General features: G+C 31.5%; 1 protein-coding gene across 1 annotated transcript; it reads left to right on the top strand.

Moving 5' to 3' along the window:
* The first annotated feature begins 1,845 nt into the window (after positions 1–1,845).
* Positions 1,846–15,082, top strand: LOC115973982 (receptor kinase-like protein Xa21). The gene is made up of 2 exons (XM_031094216.1): positions 1,846–2,396; positions 14,733–15,082. Exons 1-2 carry the CDS (start codon positions 1,850–1,852, stop codon positions 15,080–15,082), a joined length of 897 nt encoding a protein of 298 aa, XP_030950076.1. The 5' UTR covers positions 1,846–1,849.
* The last annotated feature ends 490 nt before the right edge of the window (positions 15,083–15,572 follow it).

Below are 15,572 nucleotides of genomic sequence, written 5' to 3'. Positions count from 1 at the left end.
AGCCTTGAAAATCTGCTGTTCTTGGATTTCTCATCGAATTACTTCGGTGGATCTTTGTCGCCAAACATGAGAGAACTAGATGCTATTATATTCATGGCAGGGGCGGCACCACCTTAAGGCCAGGGTGGTCCTAGATTTGAATTTTTTATTTTTATATATAATAATTTAAAAATTTTTTTTGTCTACCCTTCAAAAAAAATTTGGGAACACCCTTAGTTTTTTTTTTATGCCAATAAAATTATATTTTACTCCATAATTTGTTCTACATTTAGTGGATGAATGATTGCTTGGTTGTGTACATTGAAAGAGATGTAGCTTGTAGCATTGATAATGAGACTATCATGCAACGATTTCAAAATATGAAAACTTGTAGAAGGCAATTGTAAACTTGATGTATTTATGTGTCTTTTTTATTGTTGTTGTCCATATATGAATTTCTCTTTTTATTATATTGTATAATTTATACTTCTTAAGGAACATCCTAAGAAAAATTCTTAGAGTCTCCATTGAATTTTATGGACTTGTCTTGTAACTAAATTACTAGAAATATTCCAAGTATCATTGATTTTTTTCAAATCCGAAGTGGAAGAAACTTGTCAAAGAACTCATTTCAAGGAGATATTCCAAAATCTTTCGGATCCTTGCAGGGCCGATTCAACAACTTTGGGGGCTTTGGGCAAAAATTTTAAGTGGGGTCTTTTTTATATTTAAATATTAATCAAATAATATATATATATATATATATATTTTAATTTAAAATATATTTTTCTTGCTTTTTGAGATGCAAAATTACTAATTAAGTTTTTTGTATTTAAGTTCCTCTAACATTTCTTTTTCAATTGATAATATAGCTAATCCATTAATCTTTCTTGTGACACAGTAGACCTTAAATAAAATTTTGTTAATTTTAATTTTAATATAGCTAATTCGCTTAATTTTTCTTTTTCAAATAAAAATTAATTTATTACATGATTCAATAAATTAGTATCGCTATAATACAAATGAGTTGATATGATACACATCAAATTATTAATTGGTATGATAATTTATAATAATTGATAAAGTAAGAAAACGTGTTGTCCTATGACTGTGGGCCACTGGGCTGTGCAGCCTATGCAGCCTGTGTAGTATGCAATGCGTAACTGTGCAGCCTGTGCTGCTGTGAAGTGTGCAACTGTGCAGAAAACATGCTGTCCATCCTAAATTTAATTTTGTTAGCTGAAGTTTGAATATTTTTGTTTTTTCCTTTTTAATCTTCTACATTTTAGGATACGATTGAGCCTTTTTAATGCATTTTATTGACCAAGAAAAGTACTTGAATTTTTTTAATTAAAATATATAGATAAATATATTATATATAATTTTTTTTTTTTTACAAGTGGGGGCCTTCTTTTATTTGGGGGCCTTAGGCGATTGCATCAATTGCATCACCTATTGAGCCGGTGCTGGATCCTTGAAAGGATTGGATCAGTTGGACCTCTCAAACAACAATCTCTCCAGTGCAATTCCTAAGTTTCTTGAGGCACTTCCATATCTCAAGTATTTGAATTTGTCTTTCAACAAGCTATCAGGAGAGATTCCATCTAGTGGAGTTTTTTTAAACTTCACGGCGGAATCATTTTTAGGCAATGAACTTCTTTATGGGAATTCAATTTTTGGAGTTCCACCTTGTACAATTCAGATTTCTTCTCAACAATCAAGGGTGAAGCAAATTTTGCTTAGATATATTATTCCTGCCATTGCATCAATTATAATCTTTATAGCACTGGTTACTATGCTAAGAAGACACCTAAAATGTAAAATCCAGATTCCAAGTTTTATATACACATTGCATGCGGTGGATTATAGAATGATATCATATCATGAGCTTTGTCGTGGGAAAAACAACTTCTGTGAAAGCAACTTGCTTGGAATTGGAGGTTTTGGCTCTGTTTACAAAGGGGTACTATTTGATGGGACCATTGTTGTTATCAAAGTTCTAAACTTGCAATTGGAGGGTGTTTTGAGAAGTTTTGATGTTGAATGCAAAGTGTTAAGGGCAATCCAACATAGGAATCTAGTTAAAGTCATTAGTACATGCTCCAACCCCGAGTTTAGAGCTTTGGTACTACAATACATGTCAAATGGTAGTCTCAAAAAGTGGTTATACTCTCACAACTATTGCTTGAATCTTGTTCAAAGAGTAAGCATTATGGTTGATGTTGCATTAGCATTGGATTATCTCCACAACGGTCAATCAAAATCCATGGTGCATTGTGATTTGAAGCCTAGCAATATCATATTGGATGAGGACATGGTTGCGCATGTTGGTGACTTTGGCATTGCAAAGATTTTAGTTGAAAAAAATGACGCAACCCATACCAAAACCATCGGTATAGTTGGCTACATTGCACCAGGTATGCATGTATTAGGTTAATTTTGTGAATAATATTAATAGTTGTTAATTTTAGGAATAACCATGAGTGTGGTAGTTGCATTAGATTCTTATGAATATACCCTTAAATTACTTGTTTTTTGCATTATGTCACAAGTCAAATACAAATTAATTTTGTTGAGAAAACAAATACAAATTAGTTTAATATTATTTTAATATTGGACTCGTTAAAGCAACCATGGTATTGACATGGCTAGCCTTATGCCCACTTATAGCCCATTTTATAGCCATTGACACTATTCAAGGTAATGATCCTATTTGATAAGTTATCCTAAAATTGACTAGAAAAGTACAGCTATCGCACTCAGTTTGGGAGTTGAGAGTTGAAAATAATTACAAAACTATTCCATTAGTATTAGGGACAAGGCCTTGACAAATTGTCAACATTACTTTTATGGACAAAACTTAGGTATAGTACCTTAGGTTCTCCTTTTAAGATTCAGCCATATGACTATTTAATTAAAAAATACACTTCCTTTTCATGAGAAAAAAATCTACATAGTAAAATTTTCTTATGGCTTATTTGGATAGAGGGGGCGAAGGAGGGGGAGTGGAGGGGAGTAGAGTAGAGTTTGTTAAAAATAAGCTAATTTTGTGCTAAATCTACTCTACTCTACTCTACTCCCCCTCCCTCTCTCTCAATCCAAGCGGACCATTAAGGAATAGCACCTAAGTACTGTACCTAAGTCATGCTCTACTTTTATATAGAACCCACTTTAATACCAATTTTATTATTTGCAAATCACAATGGCATACTTGATAAATAAATAAATAAAAGAATCAAGTATACATATATACATCAATTGATGGATCATGGATAGTTACAGTAATTTTTTTTTTTTTTTTTAATGTATGAATGTGTGTATATATATCAATGTATTAAGGTTATATTTGTAAATTACTTTTGGAAACATATATGTGGGTCACTAACTTAAAAATTTCTTGACAAATGTGAGCATGATAGAGTATGGTTCTAAAGGGAGGCTATCCACCAAAGGTGACATTTATAGTTATGGAATAATCTTGTTAGAGATGATCACAAGAAAGAAACCTACCGATGAAATAGTTGTTGGAGAACTAGGTATGAGGCAATGGATTGCATCACTTTGTGACCGAATGGAAGTTGTGGACGATGGTTTGCTTAAGATAGAAGATGGAAGAGATGAGACTGCCTTGCACTATTCTTTCATTTATCTTGGAACTAGGCTTGCGGTGTTTTGAAGAATTACCAAATGGAAGACTTGACATCAAGGATGTGGTGGCCAAGGTTAACAAAATCAAATTGACACTACTTGGAAATAGAAATAGGGGTGTCTGATATTTATGTTATTGCTCAAATATCGTATGTGTGCACTTGAAGTGACCTTGTTAAAGCTTGTGTTCCTTATTTTATTTTATTTTTTGGAGCCAAAATTTAGTTATTTTATTTTGATAATTTGGTTTTTAGCGATACTATAGGAAATTCAATGGTATCTTTTTGTAATTTTGGAATATGTATTTTTATTTAGACTGATTTTAGTAGATTCAAATAAAATACTTATCTGTCTTACTTTACTGTATCTTCATTTTGTGTTATAAAACCCCAAATTAACCCCCCCCCCCAAAAAAAAAAAAAAAAAACCTAATTTTCAGATAGGGAAACTCCCCAAATTTGCAAGGTTTTGAAACCCGGACTGGAAAAATGCTTTGCCAGGATCCGAACCTGAGCTCTCACACCTTGTAAGCAAGACTGAAGCCATGACCAACAGACCAAGTGCTCTTCTTGGGAGCTAGTATGCAATATTATTAAATTTATATTAAATTTACGTGATTTATAGTTTCTAAACTTCTATGTCATCTTTCTCAACATATTAAATATTACTAAATTAACTTTTTTATTTAAGAATAATACATATGCAATTTATGAATTTATTTTAAAAGTCGTTTTTAGTTAATTGAAATGATTTCCCTTAAAGGATTATTATAAAAATTTCTTTTTATGCTTATTTATGTTGTTCTATTTTTTATTAACCTTATAATGTACTATTTTATGTATTTTGTTTCAATTTTTAAGATATTTTTAGTAAATTTTGCCAATATTTACAAATTTAATATATTTATTTATATTTAAATAATTATTAAATTAATTATGACGTCATCACGGTTCGACCTTAAAAACCTTGAACCTCTCCCTTTTACAGTTCAATGAACGGTCCGGGTTTCAAAATCTTGCAAATTTGATCTTCACTAGCTTCTTCCTCAGCATAAGCAACCAACTTGCACTCCTGTATGCTAGGAATGAAGAAATTGAGGCCAACATTCATATTAGTCGTGAGATTGGTCCTCATGCATTGTAATTTTTTCTTGGATTTCACTGCTCTTTTGAATGTTCAGTTGTACTTAACTGAGAGGAAATAATATGCTGGGAAAGTAAATATGTATTTGATTTTAGTTACAAATACTCATTCTGATGGAGCTTTAAAATTCCTTGAAGCTAACTCCCCTGTAAAAATTATTATAAAAAAAAAAAAAACACTTAATTCCACGACTTTGGATTCAAATCATACTACTTGAATTAGTCAAGCTTTGAGATTCTATTTCCATGTATATATGTTACCTTTTATTCTTCTCGGTCATCATCTCACTTCCATAATTACTTTGCCATTTTTTCTCGTAATCATGATAGAGTAGAATTCCAACTTCCAAGTGAGATTGTCAATCAGTCTGTTCAAAGAGCATCTCCTTAAGCGCATTTGTAAATTTACCAATTAAAAATAGAAAAAAATGGATTCTAATTGAGATGAGCCTAACTTCAGTGAGAAAAAAATCTTACAACCATTATAATTTATCCCATGTCATGCTTCATTATAATTTAGATAGAAGTTGAAAAAATAAAAAAATTAAAAGAGATAGAAAGGAGTGCAATTGTGGGAGATAAGTCAATAATTGTGGCTGTGTGAGTGCTATTGTTGACTGTGTGAGTGTTGTGGGAAGTGGGAAGTGTTTCTTACATGGTACTCTTGTGTATTAAACTCAAGTAACACATTGCAACAAACTCAAGTTCCACATAATTGAGTTCCATGTGACATTTTTTATGGAACTCGATTTTCTGAAACTCGAGTTCCATGTCAAACTCGATTTTCTTAAACTTGAGTTCCATGTCAAATTCGAGTTTCTCAAATAGTGGTAAAACACTAATAATTTCAAAAAATAGTGATATTTGGCTATTTTTGCTCCTAAAACATGCAATTCCTAAAATAGGGTTCCTATCTCGATTAGAGAACTCATCAAATTAAAATTTCTTAGTCAACCCATGGCAGTGCCTAAATTCAATTCAGCTGCTGTGGAAGCCAAAGCATGATACTCAGCTTCAGTGGAGGACCTAGAAACAGTGGCTTGTGTCTTAGCAGACCATGTAATTGGACAAAATCCAAAGAAAGCCACAATACCAATGATTGATTTCCCTTCCACAGGATACCCAGCCTAATCTACATCACTATAGGCAGATAAGGAAGAGAGACTTGGAGTGAATGCAAGACCATAGTGAAGAGTACCTTGAAGATATCTAAGAATTCTTTTGGTTGCTTGAAGATGGGTTTGAGTAGGACTAGTTTAACAGCAAAGAACAGAAGGTGAGGTATTGCAAAGCACCAACCAAACTTCTATAGGACTTAGGATCTGGTAATTAAAAGAGGGCTATAATTTGGAAGAAGATGGTGATTAGGATCCACAGCAGTTGAGTTGTTTATTAAAAAAAAAAGTTTAGCCCTCAATCCTCAAGAGGTACATGAACTATTTTTTTTCCCTTTTAAATTGATGATATATTTGTTTTTAATAAACAATTTTATGCATTAGAATTCATAAATCATGAAAAATTATGGACGAAAAATAGAACTTCACCATGATGAGTGTGACATGCAACTCGAGAGCTAAACTAAAATTAACTTCATTATATGTTCATTAAATTGATGTTTAATTTTTTTATTTAAGAATTTATTGTAACATTGAAAATTAATTGTACAAGCCAAAATTTTTAATAAGTCAAGCTCTGAGTTTCCATGTGTCTGCTACATATAATTCTTCTCTGTCATCACCTCCATTTCAGAATTTCTTGGCATTTATTCATTGTCATGTACTGTAGATTGTAGAAGTCTTGTGTGATAACTGATAGGTCTCTGTTTTCTCTGTTTAATTGGGGCCATTTATTCCTCTGGTCATGTTGCGTGGGCGGAGGCATGTTACATTTTATTTTCCTTTTACTTAGTCCAAATCTTTAATTGCTTAAGTGGCCCCACATTTGGGGCTTTCTCTAACAGGGGCCCTAACCCATGGCCTACTGTTTAGTGCGGCTTGACTTATATTGTACGTAAGAAATTAACATTTAAAATTATAACTTAAATAAATAAAATAGATTTTTGAGTTGTTAAAAGCTAAAACAAATATTATCTTCGTGAGTCCATAATCAAAGGTCATTTCCTTTTATCTCAAGGAAAAAAATCGCACCTCCTATTTCATAGGATTAACATCTACTGGTTGTGTGAGTAAAATTACATACTAAAATTAGAAAAATAGAAAATCTTCAAAGTGAGATTAATGTTTATTCCATGAGAATAAAAAAAAAAAAAAAGAAGAATAAGTTTAAGGAGACAATTTGTTCTACAATTTGTTTAAGTGGTAGGTTTGTAGGTGATGGAAAATAAAAGTGGTATTAGTGGTAGCTCTAGGGTTTGTTTGGTTAGGGGTTGAAAAAAAAAAATGGAAGGATAGAAAATGGGAAGGGGTTGAAAAAATAGAGTATGTATAAATTTACTCTCAATGGTTTCTTTTAGTAACGTGATTGTAAACTGGATGCAACAACTTCACTTAATCAATAAATCTTTAGTATGCAACAACTACACTGCTATCTTGTATATGTAAAAATGTGCTCTAGGGCTTGCTTATATACTCTACTCGTGATCCACAAAATCCTAGATCCAACGGCTGAGATGATAAGCTGAAAAACCAATTTGCATGAATCTCAATTAGTCGAGATGTGTCTTTTGATCGGTTGAGATAGGTGACTCTCGACCTATTGAGTTGTAGTCGAGAACCTATGTAGTAGCACTTCTATTTATGCATTCTTAAGTTATAACGAACTGACATCATCAATCCCATTGAATGTGTGGAGCCTTGAAAATCTGATATTTTTATATTTATCATCTAGTTCCCTTTGTGGATCTTTGTCTCAAAACATGAAAATATTTGATGCTATTGAACATGAGAATTTATCTTGTAACCAAATTAATGTTCCAAGTATCATTGGTGCATTTGAAAGCCTATGTGATCTTGATTTGTCAAATAACTTATTTCAAGGAGACATTCCACAATCTTTCAAACAAGTAGAAGAATTGGATCAATTGGACCTCTCAAACAATAATCTCTCATGTTATTCCTAAGTTTCTTGAGGCACTTCCATATCTCAAAGTATTAGGTGTGAGATTCCATTTGGTGGCCCTTTTGCCAACTTCAAGGCTAAATCAATTTTAGATAATGAAGCACTTTCTAGGAATCCAATTTTTGGAGTACCACTTTATACAAGTCCGAGTGCTTTTCTAGAAATCTCTTCTCCTCTCTCTCTCTCTTTGAAACTCTCTCAATAAATATGAACTTCCAATTTTATTGAATGAAAAATTGTATAATTACATTACAACTCACAGCTTATATATATATATATATATATACATATGTATATATATATATACAAGTCTAAAGCTAAGCAAAAAACATCTACCAAAGCTAATTAAACATCTACAAACTTAAAACAGAATCTAAAACAGGGTTTGGCGGGCTAAGCTTCCACGTGTGAATTTCAATACTTGATCTCCATGCTTCAAGTCTTGCTTTGACATACAGCACTGAACCGTAGAAACTGAAGGAGTGAAAATATTAATGAGCTTCTATCTGTTCATCAAATTGTAGAATCCAGCAACTTATCGTCTCGGTAAGTTGTGTCCATAGCAAAATATAATAATAATAATAATCAATTCTTGTGCATACACGGCCCAAACCAATATCCTATTGATGAATTTGTTTTGTTGTACATCACTCTTGCCACCAAGCACCAAAGTATATAACATAAGAGGAGTGATGGATGCTATAAATTTTATTATATAAGGTAAAACTGATGCTAAGAATTTTGGTGTTTCAAATGAAGATGTTCAAGAGGCAAAACTCCCCTCCCCATTGTTATAACTAACAAATTATCAAAAATAAGTAAATAAATAAGACTTATAAACAGATTGTTACTAATCAAAAAAATAATTCAAATATTCATTCATTATGTTATTGAGTTCACCAATCACATTTATTGTCATATTAGTTTGTAGTAAAATATTAGTAATTTTAAGTTTTAACATTTTCCAATTAGGAGAATATGGGAAATAAATCTCATTGGCCTCTATGCAAGCTTAGGATGCAATGGCACACATTGAAAATTAATCCTCTATAATAAGTAATGCCAAGTAGTTAACAAATTTCACAAGTTTTTTACAACCGGTGATGTGAAAAGTTGTAATTTGATTTACATCACTTTTACATAGATCCACTATATATTAACACCAATCACATGTCATCTCAATTATTTTGAAAAAGACATAACCATAGAAGGTGAGGATGATAACATTATATTTTGTGGCTTTTCTCTTTCTATGGCCAAATTTCAATGGAAGACTAATTAAAGTCAAGAAACATATAGAAAGCAAGAGAAACCGTGGCGAGATGAGTGGCTTTAAGCGAAGTAGAAACCATGGCTAGATTGGCTGTGGGCAAAGATTGGCGGCTTATGAGAGAGAAAGAGAGTGAGAGAGAGAGGCTAAGATAAGGAGAGAGGTGAGAGAAGAGTTGAGAGGAAGGTAGAGGTAGACGGGAGAGAGACAAATATGTGAGAGGAGAGAGAAAAAGTCAAATAAATAATTGAGAGGAGAGAGAAAAATAAAAAAAAAAATTATTTTTTTGGTTTAGCATTTGTGTTCGTACCGTTTCAAATTTGGAATGATATTGTTCATCCATGCTAAATTTTTTAGCATTTAGAAGTTGTGAAAGGTCTTATGGCCTTAGTATGCCAAATGTCAATGTTGGGCATTTGACACACTTGATACTAATACTTTTAGTAGATGGTTTTGATAGAGTAAATGGGAAGTTGAGAAATAAAATAAAAAGAAAAAACAAACATTAATTGCAAAAGGAGGGGGAAGAAAAGAAAGGGGAAAAAAAAAAAGTATTGTGTTTACCATGGCATCATAAGAGGTGGGGTTTTTCTTTTTTTAATCATCGGACCAAAATAAGAAACTTTACTAGCTAAACTAACTAGAAACCAACAGGATGAGAGTTAAATTAATTGCAAAAGCTTTTCTTTTGATATCAAGCTTTTAATTTTTGATATAAAGAAGATTAAATTTTAGAATTCTAAAATCTCTAATGAACAAATGCATCTAGGATCTTGCGATTAAGAAAAAGCTACTAAGGTTTCTTTTGATATATCAATAGGCAAAGCATGACTCCCACGAGTCCCACCGCTCCCACGGTTTCTTGAGCGTTATATCTTGGTATGTTAAGAGGTTTCTCAATTGAATTCACTCACAAAACTGAATTTACCAACAATTTTAGAGATAAAAAAACAAAAATTGACCATCTTAATCTTATCTGTTGAAGTCAACTCCATATTTTCCATACCTGCGCATCTCTCTTCCCCTGGAAACAGGTAATAGAAATTTCTGTCAATTTTACGGTCCACTCTCTGATTCCATGTGTCTGCCACCTTTAAAGTTGTTCTCTGTCATGATGTCCCTTCCACAATTACTTGGCCATTTGTTCCTTGTCATGTTGCAGGAAAATCTCGTGTGATACTGATAGCCACTTTATTTTTACTTTGCTTTCGTTGACGAGAGTGGAATCTTGGGACATACGCCAAGAAAAACTTACAACCACAATCATTTCAGCCTGAATTTCCAGTCATAGAAGATCAATTCTTGACTTTAAAGTCAAGAAATTTCTTGTGTACAATGTAGCACGGCGCTAACCAATTGCCTATTATTGATGAATTTTGATTTTTTTTTCTTTTATTTAAATATGAAATTTAATAATTATAATAATTATGAATAGATATTTATTTATTTATTATAATTGTGATGGTATATGAAATTATATATATTAGCATTAAAAATCTATTAAGCAATTTGTATATGAAATTATATATAGTACTATTTAAAGAAAATATGATTAATTCAAAAAAAATGATTTACTAAGATTCTAATTGAGAGTTTAAATATAAAATAAAATTTTAATTCAATAGAAAACATTTATTAAAATAATGTTGAAATTTGTGAGATCTCAAAAACTTATGTGGCATAATATTATGAGGTTAACTAAAAATCAAACGTCTTTGGTTTTATATAAACTAGCTGCAAATCCACACAATGTGTGAAAATATATAAATATTATGTAATAAGATGTAATATATAAAAATTAACAATTATTTCAAGAATTATCTTTTTTTTTTAATGAAATATTTCTACAAGAATTTTGTATCTTTTTATCTCTACAAATATATCATACTATTATTTTTTGTATGTTTGATTAATATTTTTTTTTTAAGGTAGACCATATTCTTCTAATTTCTGTTGTAGTGTATTATATTTGTCTAATATAGAACTAAACTTTATAAGTTTCAAATTTTATTATTCAAATTTCTCATCTCTTAAGAAATAAGGAGTTTATTATTATAACAAAAAAACTTATCACAAAATTACAATGTTATCTTAACCAAAATTAAAATGAAACCAAATGAATAAAAGATAGACTTTATAATAATTTATTACTCAAAAAATTGGTAGACATATTCAAATTTATAGCCATATAGTTCGTGTTTTGATATAAACTCAAATTCCTATATCCAAAAAAACTAAGTATTAACCCAAACCAAAATTTAACCAACGCTACAAAAGGAAGAGAGAAGACTTTTGGGCCATTTGATAATGTTGTTCTAGTAACGTTATTTGTATTTTTTTGAAATATGTGTGGATAAAAAGTTGTAGAAATGCATGTAATGTTGTTTAAAAACTGAAAACATGTGTTTAAACACATGTACCAAAATACATATTAAAAAAGAAAATACAATACCAAAATACATATTAAAAAAACTATCAACCTTAATCAGAATTATAAGAAATAACAAAATCTACTAAGAAAGAATACTTATAAATTTTTTGTTAGAAAAATATGAATTGAACGAAAAAAATAATATTACCTTTCTTTTTTTATACAAGATAAATAATCTACACTAACCTGACGTAAAAGTACAAATATATCAAGCTTTTAATTTTTGTTGCAAAGAAGGCTCAGTTTTTTCTTCTAAAAAATAAATATAAAAATAAAACCTACGAATATTAAATGTTGGTGGGCTCCATGAAATTTTGCTAAAAAGTGATTTTGGCTTTCACAAAAAGCCAATTACAATTATTTTGGCTTTCCAGCGCGTCAACTTTTGTCTTTTGGACAAGGCAGCAGAAAAATTTTCAAGCAAATCCGTTGGTGGGACCATGACAGGGGAAAGAGACAAAGACCAGTTCGGTAATGCAAATTATGCAATAGGATTAACACGAAGGTAAACGAGGAAGGGCAAGGTTTATTTTTTTAAAATTTTATTATGTGAATTTTTTCTTATAGAATGAAAGAGTACCTATTAGTTAAGAGTAGAATTTAAGAAATAATACCTAAGGTATTATATTTAGATACTGTACTTAAGTTTTGTCTAATGTTAAATTATGCTATAGGAATATTGATTTAAGAACTATTTTTAGAAATATTTTATAAAAAAATAAAAAATAATTAATTTTTTTCACAGTTTTTTATATACTAATATGGTTTATTAACAATTATCCTAAATTTCAATAAGAATAAATACCAACTAGTCACAAACCTGTGCGATGCATGGGTAACTTTTAACTCAAAATGTTAACATGTTCAAGTTTAAATATTTATCTAATTTCAACTATTTTAAAGTTAAATCATCTCTAATATAAAATGGAGAGAAAGTAGTTAAACATCTCGTATGACAAATTGTCAAAATTTTAAACATCTTTAAAAATGAAAAACATCCAAATTTTATATAGTAATATATTACATAGTCGCTAACCCGTGCGATGAACAGGATTGTTTTAAATCAAATGTTAACATGTTCAGGTTTAAACATTTCTCTAATTTTAATTATTGAAAGCTAAATTAACTCTAATATAAGATGAAACATGTAATTATGATGAAACTATCATAATATTACACATAAGATAAATACAAATATTATGAAGTAATATATTACAATAATCATAATGTGCTCTTACATTTGGTTGAATAAGCATTACAAAAGAACCAGTAAATAGAATAAATATACAATTGTGCTTACATCTTCAAGCTTTATCCAATGCTTTTCAAGAATATATTTCCTCCCTTTCTTAGGCTCTTCTCTTTTCTCAACTTCTTCAAACTACTTTATTTTTCGCCAAATGGTATCAAGTAATCAAAGAGACAGAGATATGTTTTTATTCTCCCTTCTTACAAAAAGTCCAATCTACAGAAGAATGCATAAAAGACGAAGATATGAATATAGTCTTTTGTAATCAATATGCATGGACTAATAGTATATGGACTGACAGATGGCAATTTGAGACTATTGCCCCCACACAGAATATAGATGGTAAAATTATTATTTCTTTTAATAATAATGACAGACATATTGATAGACTGATAGAAGTACTAAATGACAGATGTACACCCTTTATAGCATTTTTAAATATTCATATAACAGATATTTTAATAAAAGAAGCTTTGACAGACTCTTCTTTATTGATCATTAAAGAAAATATTAATTGTGGTAATCTCTTGAATAATGACAGATTTAATCTCTCCATAGACAGAGTTAATCCCCTGATAGATTGTCCTAGTAATGAAAGACTTTACGAAGGGATATATAGTAGTACATGCATACTAGCTATTAAAAATATTCTGAAAATCACTTATCCTGATAGATCCCATCATTACTACTCTAATATTATTGCTACTCAGCAAGAGCACAAAAGTGTACAAAGAAAAGTTTGTTTTATAAATGTTGTTTGTTTTGTAAATGCTTTTATTACTTTTCTTATAAAATATTTCAAAAGAATTTCACAGAAAGACATTGACAGAATAATTTCAAAAGAAATTTTTATTTATTCCAAATATAATCCTTTTCCAAAAACCCAATTGCAGACCACCATGAGTAAAAGATTCTCTCAGACAGACAAGGGCAAGGCACCAGCGGTGCAACCCAGAGGTTTCCGAAAGCCCTCAGTCAAAATTTCGGATATGCATGAAGGCGTCTCGATAGAGACAATATCCCTTCAGGATACGTTGCTAGCAGAGGCAATGTATTCATGTGGTAATAAAAGTGTAGTTTTGCAAAAAGTACTTGACAGTAATCTTATGTTTCAAGATGGAGAATTTACAGACCTTCCTCTTCATATTAAACTACTTCTTGATAATTTACAGGCAGCATTCACCCTCAGACAGAAACCCTTATTCCAAATGACCCTTCAGGCTTTGGAATTACATCTTGTTAGCACCGGGGCATTTATTGAAGCACTCGGTTGTCAACTCCCTGGCAAGGAGGATGGAGATTCAAGCTCCACAAAGACAGAACTACAGTCTCTAAAAAGCTATCTTATGGGAACAAGCTTTTCAAAACTCCACCCTAAGATTCAGCAAAAAACGAGACTTGCTATTAGAACCTTACCCCCTGAAATCCAACAGAATATTTTAACTCATAAAGCTATAACAAGTTCTTATGACAGATGGATGCATCTTTTTAAAATATTAGTCTCTACAGCATTTATCAAAACAGAAGACATGACAGGTGATATGTGGTTATCTCATAAGGCTAAATGGTATGACAGTTTTGGAAATTCAGACAGAGTTTATGAAAGAATAGGAGACAGATTTGATCCCTACCCGGGATTACTTATCAACACAGAAACAGAAGATCCAGTAATCTGTGATCCCTTATGGTTATCTGAAATGCTTGAAGCAGGGTTTATCAGAAAATTGACCATTACTTCGGCAAATCAGATTAGTTTATTTCCCAGAGTCATCCAAGAAGCAGCAGCACAGATTGGAGGACTTAATTATATGAAGATAGAAATCTGGAGTACTCTTCCAGTTTGGGACACTAGCTATTATATGGAAGCTCAGCCAGCACACATTTTAGTCCTTATCCATGATTGGTGTGGTATCCTTGAATATAACTGGTATACAGGAGATACTTACTTATCACTGGATGATCCAGGTGCTTTGGCTCAAGAATGGTCTAATTTCATGAGTAATAAGATTTATGAAGAACAGAAAGAATTAGATAGAGGTTTTCATTTATATGGCTACACCGACAGAATAGCTGTGTATGGCCCAAAACCTTCAGCAGGAAGGATCATTGGGAAAAGAAGGATTGTTAAAGACCCCAGATTGATGACAGCCAAGGATCATGTTCCTGTTTTCGTTCCTATTTCATACTGTGCCCTATGTAATGATTATGGAGTGCTCCACGAGCATGAGCAATATGAGGATAACACTGATCCGCTAGATTATGATAACTACGCGGATACAGATTGACAGACAGATAGACAGAAGGCACAGACAGACAGAATACTCTTCCGACAGACAACAGCGACAAATCACTATTCACCAGCGACAGATCACTATTCATCGACATGCATGAATAGCTTCCAGACAGATCCATTACAGTCCAGACAAGTGCAGACAGATCCAGAAAGATATTTTCAAAGATATTTTGACAGAATATTATTCACATGCAGACAGACTTTTACTGTTCAAGATTCTGCCGACAGATTAACTTGAGTTCACTTCACCTAACTCAGGTTACTTTTGAAGACTTACCATGGTTCACTTTATCTATAAATAGACAGACTTCGAAGACAGAAGACAGGTTCAAATTCTAGGTCCAATTCCAAGGTCCAATCCTCAGAAAGACTTTAGCTTTCCTTTCCCTTTCCCCGAAAGACTTTTGTACTCTCCCTTTAGAAAGACTTTTGTACTCTACTTTCTTTTGTAATCTTGTAACCTTACCTTTCCAGACAGACAA

This window comes from Quercus lobata, chromosome 2 (assembly GCF_001633185.2).
Source record: "Quercus lobata isolate SW786 chromosome 2, ValleyOak3.0 Primary Assembly, whole genome shotgun sequence".
Lineage (NCBI taxonomy): Eukaryota > Viridiplantae > Streptophyta > Magnoliopsida > Fagales > Fagaceae > Quercus > Quercus lobata.
This window is presented reverse-complemented; position numbering and strand designations above follow the sequence as displayed.